The 26,401-nt window shown below is 35.8% G+C and overlaps 1 protein-coding gene across 1 annotated transcript in view; it reads right to left on the bottom strand.

Annotated features, from left to right (window-relative positions):
• LOC149814755 (villin-2-like) overlaps positions 1 to 26,072 on the bottom strand; it is a 48,192-nt gene extending 22,120 nt beyond the window's left edge. Inside the window, exons 1-14 of the mRNA XM_089988283.1 lie at positions 25,982 to 26,072; positions 20,625 to 20,808; positions 20,382 to 20,481; positions 8,477 to 8,545; positions 8,159 to 8,395; positions 7,893 to 8,070; positions 7,670 to 7,802; positions 6,151 to 6,310; positions 5,881 to 6,031; positions 5,698 to 5,798; positions 5,351 to 5,509; positions 4,821 to 4,889; positions 4,679 to 4,747; positions 4,360 to 4,497 (exon numbers count right to left, since the gene is read on the bottom strand). Of these exons, the coding sequence (XP_089844409.1) occupies positions 4,360 to 4,497; positions 4,679 to 4,747; positions 4,821 to 4,889; positions 5,351 to 5,509; positions 5,698 to 5,798; positions 5,881 to 6,031; positions 6,151 to 6,310; positions 7,670 to 7,802; positions 7,893 to 8,070; positions 8,159 to 8,395; positions 8,477 to 8,545; positions 20,382 to 20,481; positions 20,625 to 20,680 (1,620 nt within the window). The 5' untranslated portion in view covers positions 20,681 to 20,808; positions 25,982 to 26,072. The remainder of the gene's footprint in view (positions 1 to 4,359; positions 4,498 to 4,678; positions 4,748 to 4,820; positions 4,890 to 5,350; positions 5,510 to 5,697; positions 5,799 to 5,880; positions 6,032 to 6,150; positions 6,311 to 7,669; positions 7,803 to 7,892; positions 8,071 to 8,158; positions 8,396 to 8,476; positions 8,546 to 20,381; positions 20,482 to 20,624; positions 20,809 to 25,981) is intronic.
• Positions 26,073 to 26,401: the final 329 nt, after the last annotated feature.

Genomic DNA, 26,401 nt, shown 5'->3' with positions numbered 1-26,401 from the left:
CAAATCCATTTTTTTCAAGAAAAGTTACATTTCTTGAAACATAAGTTTATCATTTTTAATTTCATAACATTTATATCTTTTTTTATTTTTAGCATAGCCCAAAATACACAAGAAATAGCTTTTACGGAAAGTTTATCATTTTTGTTAGTAAGTACAAAGCACTTACAACCAAGAATTCTTAACCTTTTGTAATCAAAAGGAATAAATATTTTTCAAAATGGTTGAAGGCACTCTATTAATCAAATAAACCACCATAATAGCGGATTCCACACAAAAAAAATGGAATATTTTTAGATATGATAAGAGTCCTATTAGTTTCAATAATATGTTGGTGTTTTCTTTCAACTAAATCGTTTTGTTGTGGGGTATTTGGGCGAGATCTTTGATGTGCAATTCCATGAAGATCAAAACAGCTTTTTAAATCATTTGATAAAAATTCTCCTTCGAAATTTAATCTAAAAATCTTAATGTTTGCTTTAAAATGATTTTAGATAGTTATTAAATTTTTTAAAACAACCAAACACTTCGGATTTAAGTCTAAGGAAATATATTCATATATGTCTAATATAATTATCCACAAATATAACATAATACGATATTCCTCATTTAGACATGACTGATGTTGGTCCCCATCCATCTGAATGTATTAACTTAAACGGTTCTTTAGAGACAAAATTACTAGATCCAAAGGCAAGGATTTCATTTTTCTAAGGAAGCAATTTACAAACAAAATCCTTTTCATTACAATTTTCAAGGAAAGAAAACAAATGTAATTTTGACATGCTCTGATGTCCTAATCTCCTATGTCAATTTTTTATGTCCTTCCTTTCAACAAAATTACAAAAAACTTGATTTGATAATTCTAAATTATCCATGAAGTAGAGATCCCCACTTCCATGGCCTCACCCAATCGGCCTCCTAGCTTAGAGATCCTACACCAAGCAATCAATAGATGAAAAAGATTTTTACATCCATGGTCGACAATTTGAGAAACAGATAAAAGGTTTAAATTCAATTTTGGTACTACTCTAATACTTGGTACATAGAAATTTTGAATATTTTTTAAAACATTTTTTAATGTTCTAAGACTTGATTTTTAAAGAAGTTCCATAGGTGGTTGAAAGATAAGAATCATTGAGGTTAATATGTCATTCGGATAATATGGACTCATTAGGAGTCATATAAAAAGATACAACAAGAATTCAAGAAGTCTAAACGGGATCCACGCATGTAGATACGGTCGCACCGAAGAGAGAAGACGCTTGATTCTTGAATGACACATAATCTTATTTCTGGATTCATAATCATCGGAGCTTCTTCCAAAATGTGGAGGCTTATAAGTCCTTGTATGATTTTCGGGTCTTGAAATAGCAATGGAATCTTTATCTTTGGAGGTGGGTTTCTTTAACCTATTTTTTTCCATAGTTAATTCTTCTAGAGTTTCGATCAATGTATCGTATGATACGGTGCAATATGTATCGTTACTATGAAAAATAATGATACAATACACACTCGTATCATGATATGTGTGTATCGTACGATACAACTTTTTAATACTTTAAAAAGGGCCGAATCATAACTTTTTCTTTTTGGGTTTTCAAGACCTTTTGAGGCAGACTCCCTCATTTGTGCAAAGGCCATTAGAGAGGTATTCATGCACCTTAGGAATCGTGAGAGCGATTTGGGAGCCAATCCATGCGCAAGAGAGAGGGCTTTTGTAGTTTGCTCTCGTGAGAGCGATTTGAGGGCTAATCCGCACACAAGGAAGAGGGCTTTTGCAGTTTGCTCAAATAAGAGTGCATTTTTACTATTTTTCCACTTAAATTAGATTAAGGTAAAAAAAACTTAATTTTTTTATTCTTATTGGTCTTTTTTGGAGGAAGATAACATCAAATGATGTGGCATGGCAATGGAACACTCAAGTAATGAGTGGAAACCAATTGAAAATCGAGTGCAACTATTGCCGTAATATTTATTTGGGCAGTATCTTTCAATTGAAGCATTATTTAGCCAGGACACATCTCAATGTTGCCCCTTGCATGTCAAGGAATTTTCCGGATGTCGTGAAATGACAATGTCATCAATTACTCATTGGTCCGAGAGAAAAAAAACAAAAAAAAGAGATGAGTGAGGCAAAAAACGGGGTATGTATAGCCTTGGGAGGACGAAGATGAGCTCCCTACTTCTGATCCTGTAGCCTCTAGCATAGCATCAAAAGTAAGGAGTTCTGCAATGAAAGAGAATGGTGCGGTCAGTGTTTAGTGTGGGATTTTGTGGACTGTGGACCATGCCTCTAGCATAGCACCATGTCTGTGTGTGTTTAGTGTGGGATTTTGTGGACTGTGGACAACAAATAAACCTCACATTTAGGGGGGGTTCGGCTTTATTTTCTTTGTAATTATTAAGTATACACTATGCAATGTACAATTTTGCACAAGTGGGGATGTTTGCACAATTTTGTTTGTCTTTGTGTGCATACTGCACACTACTAAATAATATGTTGCATATTTTTTTTATTTTTTGTAAAAATTGGCATTCAGAATATGGGAGACACATCAGAGGTTGGCAAGACAAAGGATAGAGATCCTGGCTGGGACCATGGAGTGCTTATTGACAAGAAAAGGAAGAGAGTTAGGTGTTCGTATTGTGGAAAGGAGATGTTTGGTGGCATAAATAGGTTAAAATAGCACCTTGCACATGTGAAAGAAGAGGTTTTTCCCCGTAAAGAAGTCTCAAAGGAAACTAAAGAGTCAATGAATGAAAATCTTCCAGGTATAAATCTACAAAATCAGACATGAATAGGAGGCAAGAAATGGCTCCATTTGATTTGGAAGATAGTGAAGATGAAATCATAGATGCATTGAATGCCTCTAGATTGAAAAAAGAAAAATTTGTTGCAGAAACTCCAACTCCAAGAGCATTAAGACCTTATTTAAACACAAGAGAATACACAGAAAGGTTTAAAGATTGGAGGATCATTGGACAAGTTTCTAGCAAACAAAATGCTTAAGTTTACCCATCTCAAACCATTAAACTTGAAAACTGCAAAGGATGAACAAGCAAGACAAAGAATGTGCATGGCAATTTCAAGGTTTTTTTTTTATCATGCCGCAATTTCATTTAATGCAGCCAGTTCTTATTTTCATGAGATGTTACGAGTTGTGGGTGAGGACCTAGTTTGAAACCTCCAAGCAGAAAGGAAATTGCAGGAAGGTTTTTGAATGAGAAAATCAAAAAGATTGAAAGATCTTTAAAAGAGTTTAAAGAATCATGGAGCTTAACTGGTTGAACAATCATGGCTGACGGTTGGAAGGATAATAGGAGCAGGACATTGATCAACTTCTTGGTTTATTATCCAAAAGGGGTATATTTTTTGAAATCTGTTGATGCATACAATCTATTTAAGATGTTAGAGCAAGTGATGTTTCATGTCAGAAAGAAAAATGTTGTGCAGGCAATTATTTCAATGTTTTAACTTTTGAACCTTCTAATTGTTTGCATTTTCAATTTTTAGTTTACTCTTCCCTGTTCCAATTCAATTATATAATTATTTTTATATGTTAAATTGTTAATATTTTCATTTTCAACTTCTCAATTTTTTATTTTCAAGTGATCACTGATAATGCAGCAAATTTTGCTACTGCAGGGAGAATGTTGGAAAAGGAATACAATTTATTTTGGACTCCTTGCACCACCCATTGCTTGGATCTCATCATTGAAGATATTGGAAAGATGAAAAGGGTGAAGAAATGCATAGATAGGGCAATGAGTAACAAAATTTATATACAACCATACATTGTTGCTACACATAACGAGAAATGATTTTACCAACAAAAGGGAGATCTTAAGACCTGTAAATACAAGATTTGCAACCAATTAATCATATGAGCCTTGTAACAGAACTAAGCAAGGATTTCTAATATTATATATTATTATATGAGCCAAATACATGTAATCATTCATTATCTAGTTTTCAAGGGATTATAGAATCGATGTTCTTTATACAGATTGACTTCCAAAAGTTTCACGTCAGTGTATTCCTCATTCTCTATTTTGCAATGTATATACTAGCCAAATCAGACATTTCACTCAAAAATTTTCTTAAATCATACACAATGAATTCACCAAAGAAAGATAGAAATTAAGCAAACTGTTCATATCTTTTCAGCTTTTTGGTGTCTGCTGCTCATTTTTTCTATGTCTGAAGGTTTATTATAGCAGTTTGATCTCATCCTTTCACTTACACCAAGTTGCTTTTATGAAACAGTTGTACAATACACTGACAGAAACAATGTCAACTAAATTTATAGTTATACAACAAATTTTGAAGCATTTTTTAGAATATAATAATGCATGTACCGTATCAACTTGAACTGCCTTGTTGTTGTGTAACGACACACCAGAAATTTGTATTAGTGCGATACCATCAGCAGTGTATGTTTCATCGCTCAAACCTTTATCTGTTATGAACTTCTTGTAGCCAGAGCTGAGCCCACCCTGCCCATAAGAAGCAAAAGGATTTTACCATACAAAGCTTATTTATGAATTGCAAAAAGAAGTGCGTATGAATAATATGCTGAAAAAACTTCAGATATAAAGGAACATAGCTGCATAGACTATGAAAACAAAATGTGCATGAAATTCTAATCTAAAAGCAGAATGCTAATGCTTCCACTACCTTCAGGACAACCATAGGCTGAAAGAGTGAAATAAACTGTGGTGGCTCTTTTCCTTGAAAAACACGCCCCTGTAGGAAGCTGGGGTAAACATTTTGGATGCCTATGAATATAGAATTTTCCACAATTCGCCTGAAATCATACCTGAACAGGTCTCCCCTTCAGAGAGTTTGCCATTGTATTTGCTAATCGAGTTGCAGTCACCTGGTCCTCCTGTAAGCATACCAAATGTTCATTTTATTAATTATACTGAGCAAAGAATATAAGTGAATATGACAAGATTCAGCTTGTAAATCAAGTCCAAGATGACCAATAAAGAGACAATTTAATGTCACTACATGATCAGAAAGGAATAAGCATTAAATGACACTGAAAAACATCAAACATATGCCGGGAAAGAACTTTGACAAAAAAAGTGAAAAATAAAAGGAAAAACACAAATACATCATATGATGTTTTGAATAGCAGATCTCTTGGAAAAGAACCAAGGAAAAAGTATCATCTTCTGAATCCACAAATGATCCACTTGTCCACTTTGTAATTTGAGTAAACACATTGCACAAAATATCATGGTTATTGGAAATTGAATGCATGTTTATAACATAGAGTCAACATTTTGTTTAAAAATAACATTCACATTAGGGGAAATAGATTTTAAAAAAAAAGGTATTTACCAGAATACTATCTTTTCCAAACCAACAGCACAAAAAGTACTCCTCCTTTTTATCACCAGAATGGTACGTATAAAGAACAATGTAACAATCCCCACTGTAGAATTTACCAATCTCCCCCTTTGGAACTACCGTCTTGGCATTGCCATTTATTCTCCATACCTGAAAGACAATAACAATCAGACACTCAAATTCTCAAAGGCGACTATAGGTTCATTCACTGGGCAGATTTATGAAAAATGCAGAAACTCCATCCAACAAAAATAAAAAGACATCACAAACATACACATTTAGAAGAAGATAAACATAAAGTAAATTGAAACTAAAAGAGTGAAGGATGATACTGAAACCTCAATTTTTCCACCCTTCTCAAGCAGAGGAGGAACTTCCTCATTTACAGGAGCTCCCTTTGCCACACCCTTGACATCAACGCCCTGCTGCTTTAGTAATGCTAAAAGAATCCAACCCAAAATTAGCTAATCATATGACCAGTTACCAATACAAAGCAGTGAACATCAACGGATCATTCTTACCAGCAACTTTTCCTCTTCCATCCTCAGCACTTGCAATGCTTGTTCCCATTGGCCATGTTTCAAAGATTAACTTGAATTCGTGTGGCTCAAACCCTTGAATAACCCGAATAACGCGTGTAGCCTTTGGTCGTTTTTGGCTCGAAATAAATTCCTGAAAGTTGACCAAACTTTTAACTTGATCTTATAGCATGGATTAGGATATGAATATAAAGTTTGTAAATAGGACAAGGGTTGATAATAATGAAAATGGTATAAATATACACTTTTTACCTCGGCAGACAAACTTGCAGCCTTTCTTTCTTCAAGTTGTGTTACTCGGCCTACCCAAACATATACCTCAGCTCCACAATCAAGTAGATAGCACTGATTGTTTTCAAGCATTGCCTTAGACAGTGCGCCTTCGACAAACTTCATCTGACCATCAGAAATACTACGCAAAGCAATGGTCACAACTTGCCCAAAATAAGATTTCATGATAGCCCTATTTTTGCAACAATGAAAAAAACCAAGAAAAGAAAATTGACCTAGAAAGTTACTTAAGATGGCAATTACATGCTCTTATTGATGCAACATAACTCATGTTACAAATCAATGCCTTGTGTCTTAGTTTTTTCGGTTTTGTTCACGTATCTATTAATCATGTTTGTAAAAAACTAACCACTCCAATTGGTGTTAAAACAAATGCTTGATGTTTTAGTTGAAAGCAAATTTAACAAGTGTGATGCTCAAGGTGCCGACATAAGATTATGTTTGAAGAAACAGATGAAGGTAGCAAACTTCGATGACGATTTTCAAATATATCTAATTGTATTTGAGTATGTCATTTTAGGAGCCTGACTTACATTGTAAAACAACAAACTAATCAACTTGTAGCCCATATATTTCAAAATTATGGCTAAAATTTAGAACCAACCACCCACTTAAGAGATGCATAATGGAGTCTCAGTCTTTGCATTTTAACTTCCACATTGGGCAATTCTCTCGCATGCAGGTGCACAAGTGTGCATACAGAAGCACATAAGGTGATGCATGACACGACCTATGTCATTTCACGTTTAACTTCCAGGATTGGGCCCCCAGTTCTTTCCTTATGGAAAAAAAACTTCCAGGATTGGGATTTCTTCACATGTCGCAAGCTTATACATTAATTATAGATGAACACCATAGTCACAAATATCAGCTGACATTTTGAAAATATTGCAATTGTACTGTGAGATTTTCAGAAACTAAATAAATAGTGATAAGTGTCAATCATTTTGAAAATATCGAAATCTTATTGTGAGATTTCCAAAAAAAATAATCTAAAAAAACACTATTTTCAAAATATCACCTGTTTTACAAATATCATGATCTTAACCTCATACTGTCATATTAACAATTTTTAAATCTAAATAAATTTCCCACTTTTCTTTATGTTCTTATGTATTTTCTTAGATTTTAAAATTCAATATATGATGATATTTTCACAAGATTCTCCCAATTTTTTTTTTATTTCATGAGATTTTCCCTTGCCGATAAAATCTCAAATTCCCAATAACAAGATTTATAACATTAATAAACACCATAACCCGATTCATTTTCAAGTCAAATTTCCAAAAGTTGGATTTACTCCAGGACAACATGCATGCCACACACACACACACACACACACACACACACACACACACAGACACACACACACACACAAGTTCAAAAAGTATATACATATGATAAAGATAATAAAGTATACAGAGTTTCCTTAATATTTCATAATTTAAAATTCACTAATGTCTATAAAGTGACAAAGTACCTATATAGTTTTCCAGGTGTAGTCTCTGGAGTATAATCATCTTCACTGGCAACTTTTCTGCTAATGGGTGCAAAACCACCAAAGAGAACCCAAAATTCACCAGAGTCCCCCTCTGCAACAAGCTTTCCATCATCTGCCACAGACAATGTCAGGATGGTTAAAAGAATTACTTTACCATAACCAGATAAATATTTATGTCACAATAAAAAGTCATTCCACTCACCAATAATTGCAACATCACACTTCCCTTCATGGTATTTATCCTTAAAGTATTGTATTACTTCCAAAGCCTTGGCACGTTCTTGAATATTGGAGTTTGCACCATTGAATTGATAGATTTTATTTTCAGTGTCCAGGATAAACACATCATCATGATTTAGCGAGGATCGAGCAAAGGGTACCTAGAAGAAGATCCTGGTTAAATTCTTAATCCCTTTGCCACTAAAAATGTATATTATTCCATAGAACAGCATATTGTGGCTTTGTTACCTGCTTTAGATGGACAACCCGTTTTCCCTTACAAGTATATAATCGTGTTTCAAACTTCTCAATTTCAGGTTTCTTAAATCCAGATGCAACGCCACCATCTAAAGGAATAATACAGGGTTTGAAGTATGATAAAAATTTGTCTGATTCATGGCCTTGCAATTCCCTATGTTGCACAGCACGGCCTCCAAGGGCTGCATCAAGCTCAACAGCCTTGATTGCAGCAGTTCCAGCTTCATCCTAATGTGATTTTGAATGCTATGATAAGGAATACAGGCAAGAATATCTTACTGCCAAATCCAACAATAAGAAGATGCATACCTGAGATGTGTCCTTTCCAAGCCAAAAGTGGATGTCATAAAGATAACTGCCCCCTTTACCAGCGGTAGTCTGCAAAAGTTGTTTGATGAATATGAGAAAGGCCCTTGAAAAAATAGCAATAATTCCAATCTTATCACCAATATAAACTCGTCATGTGAGTAAGTGTGCATCACATTAACTGATGTATTCCCTTGAAATCTAATACATGCATAAGGCAGCAAATATTGTTAGAGGGGGGGAGGGGGGGGATGTGCCAAAGGATGCTCATGACAGCCAACCAATCATCTACCAAATAATGGGTAAACTGGAGTAGAGTACAACAACAATGGCAAAAGCCAATTTCATCATCCCATCAAGTGATGGTAACATGACATATAAACATAATTAGCATTCTAAATTTCTCAAACCTGCTATTTTCTCATCACTAAATACTCAATCTTACAAAGTAATAACATAAAGTGATGAGGGCATATTAAAATCCTAAGAGATACATATCAAGATGAGCGACAAATCCCCCAACAGTCTACCATTGGAATAATGTGTTTGGCCAATGGAATCTGCAAAAACAAACCTACGTGGTAGATCAATCACATCAATCGTAAGAAGAAAGAATGATAGAAAGCATCATAAAAGATGCCCATGAATAACAATGATAGGCTATGTCACATGGATACGGATGCAAGAAGGGGACAGGCTGTCACATGGATACTAGTGCGGGAACAGGACACAATGTGGATACACTTGGTATGATACGATAATTTTAAAAAATTTGGACACAAGGAACCAAAGATTTTGATCATGATCAATGGGATTGTACACCTTTGCATCTGGCATGGCCATAGACACATTGATGTATGTATGTGTGTGAGCATGTATGAAGTAATAATTCTAAATTACTATAATTAGGAACATCAAATAATGAAATTAAGTTGAAATTAAAGATAATTGTATTTGATGGCAAATTTTAAAAGAAAAAAAATCGAAGTGAATAAAAAATAAGTAAATAAGATCATAAAAGAAAATAAATAAAGTTAATGACACAATGTTGATAGTGTATGAAACTGGTTTGGTTATGTCCATGAAGTGTCATGTCGTGTCTATGAAGTGTCCAAGTGTCATGTCGTGTTGACATAGGATACACATGCTATGCCCATTTGACATAGATGACAGGCTAAGATGAACTACAAAAATGGATGCAGTCAATGGTTTACATGATTGAGTTAAAGTCCAGGCCATATGCCAAGAAATTTTAGCATTTGCATATAGCCAAACAATAGACATCTAGAAGCTTAAAAGGATAGCATATTCCCTTCAGCTTTAGCCAATAATGAAAGAAAATTGTGTGCTTACTATGCCTTATTAAAGACATTCCAAGAGGATTTCATTTTCACCTAAACAATGAGAAACACATGAGTGGCCTAATAAGATTCACAAGGAACTCACTCAGCTGAAAAAAAGGTACATTATATATGTGACCTTGATGGTGGTTACGGTCAGGAATACTACTTTGTTCTGAAGTCTAACAACACACACACATATATATACATATATATAGAGAGAGAGAGAGAGTGGGGAGTAGGTGCCTACCAAAGTTAGGAGCCTATTGTGAGCATGGTGGTTTTTGAGGTGTTTTCACAAATTTGACCCAACAGATGTGTTCCCTATGGTCGATTTACTAGAAAACAACACTTGGATTGTGTTTTTTTATGGAAAATCATGAATTTTTAAAATCAAATATTTATGAAAACTGTAGACCGTAGCTTTTCGAATCTTCTAAAAAACCTATCCACATGTCAGAATCGGATGATCCAAGAGTCCATTCCTATAAAACAAGCATGTAGAACACATTTGTACCATCAGATTTGAGAAAAACATGAAAAAAAATTAGAAGTCCAGTAGACTGGCAATAGGCATGGATTAGAGTAGGCAGCTAACCTCTCTCTCTCTCTCTCTCTCTCTCTCTCTCTCTCTCTCTCTCTCTCTCTATATATATATATATATATATATATATATATATGTGGCCTTTTTTTCAAATCTGACCATAAAGATGTGATCTACAATGCTTGTTTTTATAGGAAGGGACTCTTGAATCATTCAATTTTGATAAGTGAATAGTAAGTTTTTACAAAGATTGAAAATCAACAGCCCAAATTTCTATAAATATTTAATTCTCAAAAAAACATTTTTTCATTGAAAAAGCATGACCCAAGTGTTGATGCCTAGCAAATCAACCATGCTGAATATGTTTTCTGGTTCAGATTTGCAAAAAATAACCCTAAAATAGAGTTGTCAATGGGTCAGGTACTCGAACCCACCCAAGTAACAAAGTGTCAGGTTTGCATTCGTGTTTTGCCGGGTCACGAAAATGAAATCCCATACCCAGATCTGTATAATTTCATAAGACTACTTTTAGTTAAAACATACATATAAAACACTCGACCCGGGTTTAGTCGGGTACTCGGCAAAAAAAACGAGTTGGTTTAGGTACCCGGCAAAAATCATAACCCCAACCCGGCCTGCATAATGCTCGGGTAGACCCGAATTCACGTCCGCACTTTTTATGCCCAAACTTGGGAATTCATGGTACAAACCCCACACGTTAACAGACCTACCTAGAAGTGCCCCATTCGTATGCAGTTCACACCTACACCATGTCATATATATATATATATATATATATATATATATATATATATATATATATATATATATATATATATATATATATAATGATGAGTAGCTCCTAAATGGTTTATGTCTTAATCCGGCCTAAACACTTTCTAAAAAACATAGATGCTTAATCCTAACCTGTAGATGTGTTCGTCATCGTTTATTCACTAAAATCCATGCTTTGGATCGAATTGATCAAAGAAAAACCTCAATTTCTATTTTGCGGAGTTTCGGTGCAATATGAGCCGTCAAATTTCGATTGCTTTAAATATGCATTAACTTAGTACATGTCTTCTACTGAGTAAGCTGTAGAAAATACATCCACGAGTTTGGATTAAGCAAACACCTGAAACTTGGTCGTTTTGAAGCTGTTTAGGACAGTTCAGGAGATACACATTACTATATATAAAGTGATTGGTAGGTTCGCCCTTAATGTGCACTCAGGTCAACAACCACTCTCACTCAATATGAACCTGTTCATTTGCTCAGCATGGATTTTTTACTAACGATTTACCTTGGACTGTGTGTTTTTAAGTAAAATCACATTCTTTGAGTTGTTAAAATTTTGGTGCATTGTGGGTTGTGCCCTTGAAAATACTTTTTAGACATTCTGATTGTAATAACCGGAATTTTTAGGCATTTAGTTAGAAATATTATTATACCAATTTCATAATATTGTGATTTGGGCCTGGGACCCAAGTTTCAGATCCACGAAACATAAAGGAATCTTTACGTATATATTTATCTCGTATAAATTTATATGTATATATAAGTGCAATAATTTTAATTAATTAAATTATTCTAGTGATAACTATTTAAAATAGTGCATAGATGGGTCTGGGATCCACCTTCTGGATCCATATAACCATATATACATATATTGTAAAATATATAAAATCATAATAAATAATGAAAGAAATAAAGAAAATAATTATTTTTTGGGGGTTTAATTCACAGTTGGACCCAATTGGATCCACTGTTATTTGCGTGACCGGATCCACATTTCCTAATTAGCCCAGATCCAAATCCCGATTCGGATCCCGAGTTGCGGGGTTCGGACCCGGACCCAGGCTGCGCTTTATAAAGCAACAAAAACAAGAATCGTGCCTAGGGCACGATTCTTGCAAAGATCGAAAGGGGGGGGGGTACAGAAGGTGTAACCAACATCGTTTTTATCGGAAAGAGGGGAGGGGGTTCGGTGCGATAAAAGGGGGGTGGAGAGGGTCTCGCCCTCTTCACTCGGCTCTCTTTTTCTCCCTCACCCTTGTGCTCTCTTCCACCTCCTTCTCGTTGTTCCCCCTCGACCCGAGCTCGACAGCAGAGAGATCAACCTCAGCCGACCCTTCTCTCGCGACGGCAGTCTCCGATCGTCGAAAAAGCATCGAAAAGGTACGGTCCTTCTTTTGAATCAAGGTGAGGAATCAAATATGGGTTTGATTCCGTGTATTGGTTCAAGATGAGAATCCATGGAAACCCTCTAGATGGTTGTTTTTTTTTTCAAGAACCATGGGGTCGGACCATGGATCGCTTCCCCATGGCCCGATTTCTCTTGCTTGTTCACCTGCCTTCCTCTTTCTTTTTAAGAAAAAGATTTATGTATATCGATAAGCCTAAACAAACTGATTTTCTTCTTTGTTAAGAACCTTAGTTTTTATTTAAACTAAAGCCATTGTTTCAACGTGGATTCGCATTCTTGGAATGGATTTACGCCAGGGCATAAATCTGTAGTTGAGTTTCTTTACCAAAAGGGGGTTCACGCTGATTTTTGCTCCACCAAGTAAGGGGTGAACATGTACCAAAGTTGGACCACCATTACACAGTCCAATTCGTTTTCTGTTTAAGACTTAAACTGGGTATATCTGCCTGCGTGTTTCCTTGTTTTCTCGGGTTGAGAGCACACAAGACTGATATTTATAGTCCGTGTCCTTTCCGAAATGAAGTTTCACGTTGAGTGGAGCTTGATTCGGGTGGAATGGCAACCATGATTATAATAAGACTGATCTACACATCATCTATGCTCGTAATAAGATTGATTTACACATTCAGAAGCGACACTACGGTTGAGACTAGTTCTGTGTAACTGTTTTTCTTAACAAAATTGGCTTCTCTGTTCAGAATTAAGAAGGGGAAATCTGTATAGTGCTTAACTGAAATTCTAACTGGAAAAATACTTGTTAGGTACCCACCTTCCGTGGGTTGTTTCAGTGCCAAGCAGAAAATAAAACTTCTGTTATAAAACTGTGTGTACGTAGGTTGTACAAGTGCATTAAGCTAAACTATGTTTGTGATGGTTGGTGCGGTCCATAATGCTAATTCTATTCAGACATGATAGATTGAAATATTTGCTTATGCCTGAGATTTAGCAGTTCTGTCCCTGTAGCATATATATAGCTGGTTTTGTTAAACAGGTTTGTCATCTAATTTTATGAGTGAGCCCATATGAGCGCTTACTGGAATCGTGGACTCTGGATTATGATTTGTTCATGATCAGTCAGTCCTTGTGGTTTCTAATATGATTTCCTTTTTGGTATAGACTCATAGTGATATGCAAACTATGTTTTTCTTTCAAGACCGCCCATGTAGTTCAAGCATAACTAGTTGATGTGTTCGTCGGCTGGACTGGCTGACAGGCCCAATTGGCTTGATGGAATTTGACTAGGCAGTCGGTAGGTTGCCCGGTTCGGGATTGATAAGCCTGACCAACTTCTCTAGCATATGCAGAAACTTACACTTCTGACTGGTGGAGATGCAAAATGTTATCTTAGTATTGCATTGTCCTGGTTATGCAATCATGAATGTGATCATGTGTTGGTTATTGATATTTTGTGAGCATGTATGCTTAATAAGAATGTGTAATTTTTGGGAACACTCACACACTCAAAAGAGGTATGCATTGGTGAATACACGTATGTGATGTAGATAACACACATAATAAGGATGCATATGATTGCGAAATGACATGCTTATGATTGGCATTATTTTTGCATGGGTACACATGCATTTGGCACACTACCCTGGTGTTATGAATAAAACACAACTTTGCATCGATGGACCAAATGGACTATCACCGGCCTGGAGAGTCGTGGATTTGATTTATGTTCATATATATATTTTAATTTGCATCACTTAAACCAAACAAGTTGGTATGGCACGCTACTACACTGTTCTAGTTGTCCTCACGGGCTGGAGTCCCGTAAGGGTCCTCGCAAGGGAGGATGCGGGTTTTCACCTTTACTTTTGCATATAGTATTGCAAACTTAAAGAATCAACTTTCAATAAAAAGATAATAAATAATATATGTTTTGGGATCTTCCATCTGGAGAATGGGGATCCTAGAGATCCGGTCTTGGGGAGACTGTGAGGATACAAAAACTCCGTGTGCTTTATTTTATCCCATGAACCTGATATTGAGGTTCCTTCAACTAGCCACGGTTTTAGGGAGAGTCCGTCACTTTACCTGGAAGTGGTGTGTTTGACACAGCTGTTGTTTTTTGTACCAAGAAAGTGTCTCTTGTGTCCCCGACATTAGATGTGGAGGTCTAATGTTCCGATGGATGATGTTGTTTCCTGATATCGGTCGAAGGATAAGTTTGAAACTCAATAATAAATTACAAATTGTGTGCTAAGCTACCTTGGGATCCTAACTTGACCTCGAGGATTGTACCCGTCTGGTGTATCCGTAGGCAACGGTAATTAAAAAGAGGAAACTTAAAGTTGTATGCATTTAATAGGGCATGCATATGGAAAAGAAAAAACTTAAATCAAAGATAACAAAGGATTCATACATTGCACATAGATCATGCATTTTCCTGCGATGCATTAGAACATGCACATTTTACTTATTTTGAATCATTACATGATGATGAGTGTATGTTAATTACTTTCTAATGTATGCCGAAAGTCTTGAGCACTAAGTTCTTGCTATATGCTACTGTTTTATTGTTCCTTCCTGCTTAGCATATGTAACCTGTTGCATGTGTGACTACTTAAATGCTGCAAATTGTTATATCTACACTCACTCAAACTATTACATGAAATCTTATCTATATTCTTTGTCTCACCTGGTTTCACTAGAAGTAGTTGTGCTCAGAATTTCAGTTCTGACACCTTACTTTATTGTTTTTTTTTCACATGAACAAGTGATCAATGAAGTCGTCAGCTACTGGGAGGGCACGAGAGTCACACTTGGTTTTTGACATCTTCACTTGTGGACAGAATGGCTCTTTCTATTTGTCTTTTCGTTCTACTATTCTTTATTCATAAATAAAGAAGTTTACTTTGGTTCTTGTGGATAATAAATATAAGTCTCTTTATGGTGTTTGGCTATCCAGTTAGAATTGGAATTGTGAGGACCCCGGGTCTCTGGGAAGTTTTCCGCACTGTATTTAAAAATAAAATCGCATTTTCAAGGGGTATGAGTTGGGGTCATTACACTAATCGTGATTCAAAATCCTTGTTTTCTGCTCAACAAATCATGTAGATCATATTTGTAGGACTTTTTAACTATCCAATCAGTTGATTGGACAGCTCAAGGCTGGTGCACACCTACCAATCTCTCTCTCTCCATATATATATATATATATATATATATATATATATATATATATATATATATATATATATATATATATATATATATATATATATATACACACACACCAAGTAGGTCCATAGAAATAATCAAAGTGTATATTCACACCCAAAAAAAAAACAAAAAAAAGCTTGTCTCTTGGGGATCCATTGAGCAGTAAGTTTCCCCTTCCATTTTCACCAGCAAACTAAATCATATAACTGAAGGCAAACAATGACTTAAACACCTTAGACTCCAATGGATGAGAAGGAATCTGAAGTATAAGCATTAACAAGAAACAACAAATGCCAGACAAGCAATAGCTAATACGAAATGGTTTATAAGGTGACAGCCTCACCAAGGAGAAACACTTCACTAAAAGAGTCGCAACATCAATCTTGCAGAGGAACCTGAACCTAAGGCAAAGGTCAAAGACGCGGACTAGAAAGTCAAAGTAAATAATGAAGCTAAGACAAGAATTGGATCATAAGAGATGTATAAGTTTTTCAATGGCTGACTAAGGAGAAAGTCAAAGTTGATGCTCAAGGATGTTTTCTTGTTGCACTCCACTAGCTCAAACATCATAAGATATGAAACAAGGACACAAATAAATTAGGTTTAAACTTAAAAATAAAAAGAGAAACAATAAACACAAGCTCGGCAGCAGACCTCATAATAATTGTATTATACTATACATATTAGCTAGAGGACAGACTTTACCATGTATTCAACAAATTTTTCACCATAAGAAATCAAAATTCTATACAAAAAGGTCCTAGTGAAGAATGAAATTATTAGAGAGAGAGAGAGGGCAAAAAATAGGATTAAACTAGACAAAGCCAAGTAAGCCTCAAAAAACAAGTGGCAACTAGAGAACACATTATTCACATTCACAAAGAAATAACAAGAACAAACAACAACAACTACGCCTTCATCCCAAAACAATTGGGGTTGGCGATATGAACCAACAAAGAAAATCATTCTGGGTCTTCCACATGAATCCTTCTCCTCCAATCATTTATATCCAATGCCATGTCCTCGGTGAGGTTCAAAGCATTCATATCCTTTCCTATCATCTTCATCCAAGTCTTCCTAAGCCTACCCCGACCTCTTTTAACTAATATATTTTCTCATTTCTCCATCCTTCTAACTAGAGCACCATTAGGCCTTCGCCGAATATGTCCAAACCACCGTAAATGATTCTCTCTCATCTTATTTTCAATAGGTGTCATGCCTACCTTCTTACGTATCTCCTCATTCTGAATCTTATCTTTTATTGTATTTCCACACATCCATCTAAGCATACGATCTCAACTACACTCATTTTTTGAATATGATGTCTCTTGGCAGCCCAACATTCCGTACCATATAGTAAAGCGGGCCTAATAGTCGTCCTATAAAACTTTCCCTTCAACCGCAATAGCATTCTACGATCGCACAACACTCCAGTTGCACTTTTCCATTTCATCCACCCAACCTTTATCCTATGATTTACATCTCCATCAATTTATCCATACTTTTGAATGATAGAACCCAAATATTTGAAACAATCATCCACCGGTATTTCTTGCTCACCAAGCTTCACTACACTCCCATCACTACTTCGTTGCTTACTAAACCGACATTCCATATATTCTGTCTTACTCTTACTCAACTTAAAACCTCTTGCTTCCAATGTCTGTCTCCATAATTCTAACTTAGCATTAACCCCAGCTCTAGACTCATCAATCAAAACAATATCATCAGCAAACAACATACACCACGGCACATTTTCTTGAATTGATCTCGTAAGCTCATCCATCACTATAGCAAATAGGAAAGGGCTTAAAGCAGATCCTTGATGTAACCCAACCGTTGTAGGAAAATTGGTTGTCACCCCTCCACAAGTGCGTACATTGGTTACTACTCCTTCATACATATCCTTAATTATACTAATGTATTTGAGAGAAACACCTTTCTTCATCATTATACACCAGAGAACGTCCCTAGGTACTCTATTGTATGCCTTCTCCAAATCAATAAAAACCATATGCAAATCTTTGTTCCTCTCTCTATTTCTCTCAATAAGTTGTCTAAGAAGATGTATAGCTTTCATAGTTGATCTTCCAGGCATAAAACCAAATTGATTCTCCGATATCATGACAACCTTCCTCAACCTAGTCTCAATCAGCCTCTCCCAAAGTTTCATAGTATGACTCATGAGTTTTATACCACGATAGTTTGTGCAATCTTGTATATCACCCTTATTCTTATATAGAGGCACCAAAGTACTCTTCCTCCACTCATTAGGCATCTTATTTGTCCGCCAAATCTTGTTAAAAAGATTTGTCAACCATTTTAAACCTTTCTCTCCCAAGCATTTTCAAGCCTCGATAGGTATACCATCTGGGTCAACTGCTCTTCTTGATTTCATTTTCTTAAAAGCCTCTGCAATTTCTTTCTTTTGAATCTTGCGCATGAAGTCACGATTCATCTCATGAAAAGGAATGGACAAGTCTCCAAGATCCTGGGCATGACTTTCATTAAATAGCTTATCAAAATAATATGTCCATCTCTCCTTAATCTCCTCATCTTTGACTAAAACCTTTTGTGTTTCATCTTTGATACATCTAATCATACCCAAATCCCTCGATTTTCTATCTCTCATCTTTGCAAGCCTATAAATATCCTTCCCGCCCTCTTTGGTATCCAACTTGTCATAAACCTCCTTATATACCTTATTCATCGCGTTTCGAACTACTTTTTTAGCTTCCTTCTTTGCTATCATATACTTCTCCAAATTCTCATTATCACGATTCTTACTTAGATTTCTATAACACTCTCTTTTAACCTTAATAGCTAATTTGACATCCTCGTTCCACCATGATGTATCCTTACCTAGCGGTGCACCGCCTTTAGACTCACCCAATACCTCCTTAGTCACCTTTCTCATGCCATCCGCTATCTTATTTCACATTGATTCTGAATCCTCCTCGAGACACCAATCAGCTTCTTTAACTACCTGCTCTACAAACATTCTTTGTTTAGCTCCTTTCAGTGCTCACCACTTAATTCTAGGATCTATCTTATGTCTATCCTTTTTGCGGCATTGTATAATTCTAAGATCTAAAATTAAGACTCTATGTTGTGTAGCTACACTTTCTCCAGGTATAACCTTACAATCGATGCAACAACCCCTATCTCTCTTTCTAAGTAGGAAAAAATCTATCTGACTCGTATTAACCCCACTTTTAAATGTTACTAGGTGAGACTCCCTCTTCCTAAACCAAGTGTTTGCTAAGATCGTATCATAGGACAAACCAAAATCTAAAATCCTTTCTTCACTTTCGTTTCTTTCTCCTATACCATAGCCTCTATGGATACTCTCAAATCCATCCCTACTAATGCCTACATGTCCATTAAGGTCACCGCCGATGAAAACCTTTTCACCATAAGATATCCCTTGTACTACTTCATCTAAATCTTCTCAAAATTGACGCTTAATGGAATCATCTAAACCTACTTGAGGTGCATAAACACTAATAATATTAATAATATCCGTACCTAATACTAATTTAATAAGTAAAATTCTATCACCCTTCATACGGACCTCAACTACATTATTTATAAACTCATGACTCATAACAATCCCTACTCCATTCCTATTTCTATTTATTCCTGTATACCAAATCTTATATCCCCGAGGTTCTATCACTTTTGCATTCTCACCTACCCATTTGGTCTCTTGTAGACATAAAATATCAATCTTTCTCCTACACATAACATCTACTAACTCTACCAACTTACCAGTTAAAGACCCTATGTTCACAAAGAAATAAAGTCATGGTAAATCATTCATCCTCAAGGACATAAATTCATGAAGGTGAGAGCATGTTGGCTGCTGTATATGGCTGAAACTTATGGGGCAGAGTTGGGGCGCTTGGCCAACATTACAATTATCTAACATTTGCAAAAGAAAACTGCAGCTACCTAAAAGAGAAGGCAACAAGTATTAGTTACTTTTTTATAGTTTTTTTTAATTCTCAATTATATAATTATTTTTCTTAGTTTGTCAGTTATATAATCAGTTTTTTTGTTAGTTTTTTTAATCCTGCTACGCCATGTAGTTTTTTTCACAGATAAGTTATATAATTACTTTCTCAATTATATAATCAGTTTCTCAGTTATATAATCAGTTTCTCAGTTACTTTTACATGTTAATCTCATATTTTTTAGTATTTATTTGAGATTTTATATTTCTTATTGGTTGTTGCTTCATCAATAAAGCATTTTTTTATTTATTTGTATTTTTAGATATTTTTTTATAGTTTTTTTTTAAGTTTTCAAAAAAAAATTGAGACATACACTTTACCCCTCGCCTCAGTTTTTGGTGGAGCGCCTCGCTACACCTCAACGCTTTTCACAACATTGGTAATAAGATATGCAGAAAAACTATAGAAAACACAGTTGGGCCACCTGGCCTACATTACAATTATCTAACATTTGCAAAAGAAAACTGCAGCTACAAGAGAGCAAGAAACAATAGTATAAATAGTAACAAGATGTGCAGAAAAGCTGTAAAGAACAAAACCTGTACCTAAGGAGTAATTACTTACATGGTTATACAATACAACAAGAATTGTCATCAACTTATAGAATGCACAAACAGCTTCATAGGCTATTTACCTGCAAAATGATATAAGAGTCTCCTGTGTAGAATTTACCATATTCAGACTTTGGTAGTAGCACTGGCTGAAAGTTCTCAATTCTCCATATTTCTGTGCCACTGTAAGAGGCTAAGGTACAACCAAACTTACATTTAGGCAAATATAGAACACTTTACTTTTCTAATATTATATTACTAAATGACTTCAAAAGTAATAAAAAAATATACAAATCATTATCAATAATCAGCAAGTCTAAGGATACATTCTTTGACCAACAGCCTGGAATGCAGGATCCAAATTCTTGGTAGCGCCAGCCATTGAACCTTGTCTTTGTGGTAAGAATAAATTGTGAAGTGTCTAGTAGCTTCCTCTCAAAAGTCAAAACTCCTATATATACAGATGGACTGCCTCCAAAAGTTTCAACTGATACAAAGCATGTATATTTACTGCATAAAATGATCACAAAGGTTGGATCATGATCTTTATTTTGATGGACTTTCACAGGACTTATTAACACCCATCAATGTTAACTTTTCTTTCCCGTGAATATGTTCCCTCACCCACCATTCCCCCTCCCCTCCCACCCCAAAAGAAAAAAGAAATAAAGCAACATGAGACATTCACAATGTGAAAAATGGAAAAAGTGATGACACTGATTACTCTTACATATAGCAACATGATATGTATTGCTTAATTGAAGTGGAAATGATGATCACAATCGACTGCATCATAAAATAAGAGAGGAAACATGATATTCAACTGACAAACTAGCATACTTTTTACTGTGAAGTGTACCAGTGAAAACATACTCGTTCTTTTGTAGCATAGTTCCTTATAATTCCAATATAATGGGTAGCCTTTCTTTTTTGAGGATCCAGCAGAGTTTCTCATTCCATATAGTAAATAAAGACTAAAAAGATGGTTGAAGCAGCCACCAAGAAAAGAATAAAAAGCACAAATCAAAGTAGATCGGATGTCATCCCTCAATTATGTATGAGACAATTAGATATAAGGATTCACAATGCCAAGTTTGCGTAAGCACAACGTCAAAGGTCCTTCAATAATTGAAAACAACAAGCTTAGATCTCTACTGATAACAAGTAATGGCCAAAGTGCATTCATAAAGTAATGAAATTTCCAGAACAATGTGGTAAAAGGTCAAGACTGGTCAGCTTTGCCTTTACACAATTGTAATATTCAAATTCGGAACAGAATATCAAGAAATCCCATAAACCATAATCAATTGGAAGCCACTATTTGACCTCAAGGGGAGGATGGAGTTTGGCAAACAAAAGGGGAGACCTCATTTGCAGGCACTTCTTGTAGATCCAGAGGATCTTTTCTTAAAACCTCCAGGGGTCCCTAATGCAAATCCTTTATCCATTTCTTATCTAGACAGCCTATGACGATTTTCAGCCTCGTGCCTTATGGCAGCAATGTAGTACCTGGATTCAAATAGGGGTCAGGCATGCATGAGAACATGTCATTGACAGCAATATGTGTAACGCCTGTGAATTTTGTTACATGAATAAACATGAATTTTGATTTTTAATATGGCCTGAATGTTATACGTGTGTATTTTTACTTTTGAACGGGATTTGGATCCTTGATATCTTATTTGGATCCCTGATATCTTATTTGGATCTTTGATATTGGATCCTTGATATCTTATTTGGATCTCTAATATTGGATCCATGATATCTAATGTGGATTTCTAATATTGGATCTTTGATATCTTATTTGGATCTCTGATTTTGGGTCCTAAGAAATTCGAATCTTTGTATGGATCTGGATAGACCCAATACAAATCCAAAAATCTAAATGAATCTTGGAACCTCATTAAGTGGATCCAATTACCCATGATGGGATAATAATCCAAGTAGGGTGGGATGTCATCCACATACTTAATATATATAAATATACATACATATATATATAAAGGTAACAAATAGGATATTAGAGTGGTAAAGGAGTAAGGTATATCTTAATGTAAAAAGAAAGGAAATTTTACTAAGGGGGAAAGGTTGAAAGTAAAAAGGTAAGTGGGTAAATGTGTTTGCTTCTGAATATGGGTACAAACCATACTAGTTTTTAAATGTTTTATTACATGTTTTGTAAATCAAAACCTACAAAAGCGATCACCATAATTTATTTAGTGGAAAACATCTATTCGTTTACACAGGTTTCTAAGAGTATCAAAATCAACAGCCCGTTTCACCAAAGCCTTGCAAAAAGAAATCAAACTTTTCATAAAAAAAAATCAATCCAAAGCATGTTTTCTAAACAAGCAATGATCAGCACATCTACAAGCTCAGATTAAGCAAAAGACTGCAGTCATGACCTTTTGAAATGGCCCATAGTGATCTATATACCAAGATTGTTAGGACACATCAATTACTACACACATTCGTGTTCATCCATGCATGCATGCACACTAGCACGTGCACGCATGCACACACACACACACACATATCATTCTTGACCTAATGACAATCAACAAGGACCCCCATATAGTTCCGCTTCCCACACATGCTAGCGCTCATATCTTTTTTGAGTTTTTTCATTCTTTAGGCTTTTTTGTCCTCAACATTTGCTTCCTATCTTCCTTTTCAATCCTTTCTCATGACAGCAACATCATCAAAACAAGTTAAAAGTAGCAAAAAATGTACTTTAAGTTACAGAAGACATTAATAAGTTGCTAACCAGTCCCATTCACACACACACACACACACATGACTTTTTTATAATTATTGATCTGATGAAAATCAATGAGAACTCTCATGTTCTTCCCATTCATGCACATTCCAATGCTAGCTCCTATTTCTTCTTTTTCTCTTTTGGCCAATACTCCGCATCATTTGTCTCCTATCTTCCTTTTTTATATCTTTCTCTATTTTACGAAGTATATAAAATCCTTCAGCATCATCATTGTGAAACTCAAAGTTTCCAACAATTACCTGTACTATACTATCAATGCTCTCCAATTTTTTCATGCATACAGGTGTTGACTTGACGTAACACAGGCACAACATGACACACCAGATACTGTCTGAACAATCTTTGACCTTGTCAGGTGGTTCTGGTCAAACTTTTTGGATATTATGATTATCTTTGTCCGATATCAATGTGCAAATGTTAAGCCAAAAAATTACATCTAACATTTTATATTTTATACTTTTGTGAGATAACTAAGTTTCATTGATAGGGCAATTACATTAATCCATCTTATACATTTAATTACATAACTTCAGTCTCTCAACCATGAACCAGAATATAACAAATAACACCCAGCAATTTAGGCACTTTCTCTAAGCTAATCACCATTTGTAGCATCCTTCACTTTGTTACAATTGTTAGAAACAGTCATCAAGATTCAATAATTCTAAAGTATCCAATCACATGAAATCTAAAGAGAGTATCTTATCAAGTATTCCATGACATGCCAATAGGATTTTTAGAATGAAAACATAATAGAGCACAATGTGTACTTCAATCCAGGCACCCCCATTCTCATCGAACCAAGCCAGCCTAATAGTTCATGACAATGCATACCAAGACAACCATGACAGCAACCCTTTAATCCATGCCTTGCCTACTAACACAGGAACACTCCTAACCATCAATACTTACTCCTAACCATCAATACTTAGCATGAACTGAAAAAAAAATGGAGCAACAACCGATTCTATAAGAATAATTTCCTACCCATGAAACAAACTAGACATACATCCAACAGAAGTTAGCTAAGCATTATCAAATGTCTTATCTCTCCATTATTGTTGCATGAACTAAGGATTCATATGGACTGATCCCACTATCCACAGGTTCACCTACTCATGCATTTATCTCCTATATAATCATCACATTTGAACTGTAGGATAATCCCCTTTTCAAGGCCATCCATGCATTTTAATGCCCATTTATTCTGTAATAAGCCCAGATGCTTATTATGCCACACGCTAGAAGAACAACTATTTTTAATCCAGGAAAAAAAAAACTTCCCTGCTAGTGCCGACCCTATAGTTTCCTCCCTTACTCTAGCTACTAAGCACTCTTGTCATTACGAAATAACATGAACATGTGACCAACTCGCCCATAACCTATGTCACCTCATCTATCACAAACAAGTATAGAATCAAGGCAGAGTTATAGATGTAGGATAAATCTAATTAGGAATCCACTATTCTTTAACAGAGTTCTCACTGTTTGCAAGCCTAGCCACCCACTAATTTTTGTGAGTAGGGATGGTGGTTTCTCATTCAAACTGATCTTAGCCCAGCATGTTGTTAATAGAATCATGATTTGGGATGGTATCATTGCAGGGGCTACTTTTGTCTATAGAAAGGTTCATTTTCCACTAAGCAGTGAAGTAAAAAAGTTGGAATTTTATGTATTATGATCATCAAATTAGCATGATCATGGTATATAGTTAATCATGTTTAATCAAGGAATTGATCAATCCACTACTTTCAAACAATTGCAAGAATCTAATCATGACCAACATGGAAATGCAATGGATATGATGCCCTCCATATAGACTGCAACTAGCAGAGAATGCACTTCAAGATCTACCAACCACAGCACCACCAATGCTACAAATGTCGTTCTCAAGATTTGTCTCTGGAGATTGAGATAAAAGCAGATACCTTCGGATTCTGAAATTATCATAGAACTTCCCTGATTTTCTTACTTTTCAAAAATATCAAAAATGTCATGATATTTTTAATGAATGGGCAGCATTTATCACAAATTACGTTTGCACAGCACAAGGTCACATTACTGGTGAAACGCTCAAATCAGATTAGAGAAATTGTCAATTACTCCTTGTTAAAAGCACAAAAGAAAAAATTGCAATCCTCAATCATGGGACCACAAGGCCCTGTCACAAGTCCCCAACACACACCACACCTAAAAACATTCCCCATTCCTATGTGGTTTCTTTCTTTCTAAGTACACCAGAAACGCATGGCATGCTTCCAAATTTGCCAAACGATAGCCCGAAAATTGCAAGTCCAAATCTTATTTATGCTCTTTCAACCAACAGCAGACCAAGCCTACATGAAAAACGCATCGCACACAATCTACCACAATTAAGCTCCATCCCCTGCAGTCAAAAGGTTAGTCATCCCCAGAAGTCCGATTCCTTCGCCACACTCCACACAAACACGCAAGCACTCACCAACATCAATAATCAATATCCACCACTCAAATTCTTTACTTACACTACACACGCAGACACATTCTCCGCAACGATCGTGACAGCCAAACACGACCAAATTCAACCAAATCGAGGGAAAAGAAATCATCGACTCCAACCAACACACGGAAAACTCCAAAACCAAACCATCAGAAAACCCGATAAAAAACGAACCATCAAACCCCACGCTAAAACCGATTCTAAGATCAAATCAACCAACCCACAATAAAAAAAAAAAAAAATTCGAAGAAACATATCAAACAAATCAAACCAAAAAAGAAAAGCGAGCATCAAATCCACAATCGGCAACATGAAAACCAATCTAAGACCGAATCAACTAAACGAACAACCCATAATCCCACTGAACCAAATCGCCATCGCACGATTCGGTGCCCCTAAAAAAAAGGGAAACCAAGAAATACCTCGATATGCGGAGAGATCGAGATCCCAGGGAGAGAGAGAGCTGATCCGACCAGCAGAGAGAGAGAGAGAGAGAGAGAGAGAAAGAGTAAAGGATCTTTTGTAGCGAAGAGGAAAAAGGAAAAGCATTTATATTTCGTTTTAATTAATTTTATTTTCAGATTTAGGTGTCATTAAAATAACAGCGCCCTCGCTTTTGGGAGGGACGTAACTTGTAGGATGAGAGAGCGGTGATTAATTAATACTAATGAGGGTGGTTTAGAGGGTTAATCCTGAATTATGGTGATGGGGGTGATTAGGACGCACGTAAAGGATGAGGGCTGGGGTCACTTAGTCAGGGTCAGGGACGACATGCCACCGACCAATACAGTCGGGACGGAAAGCAGACGTCTGCTTTTCCTCCTCTCCTGTCCTGTCCTGGT

Source organism: Nuphar pumila, chromosome 15, assembly GCF_984573655.1.
Source record: "Nuphar pumila chromosome 15, dmNupPumi1.hap1.1, whole genome shotgun sequence".
NCBI lineage: Eukaryota > Viridiplantae > Streptophyta > Magnoliopsida > Nymphaeales > Nymphaeaceae > Nuphar > Nuphar pumila.
This window is presented reverse-complemented; position numbering and strand designations above follow the sequence as displayed.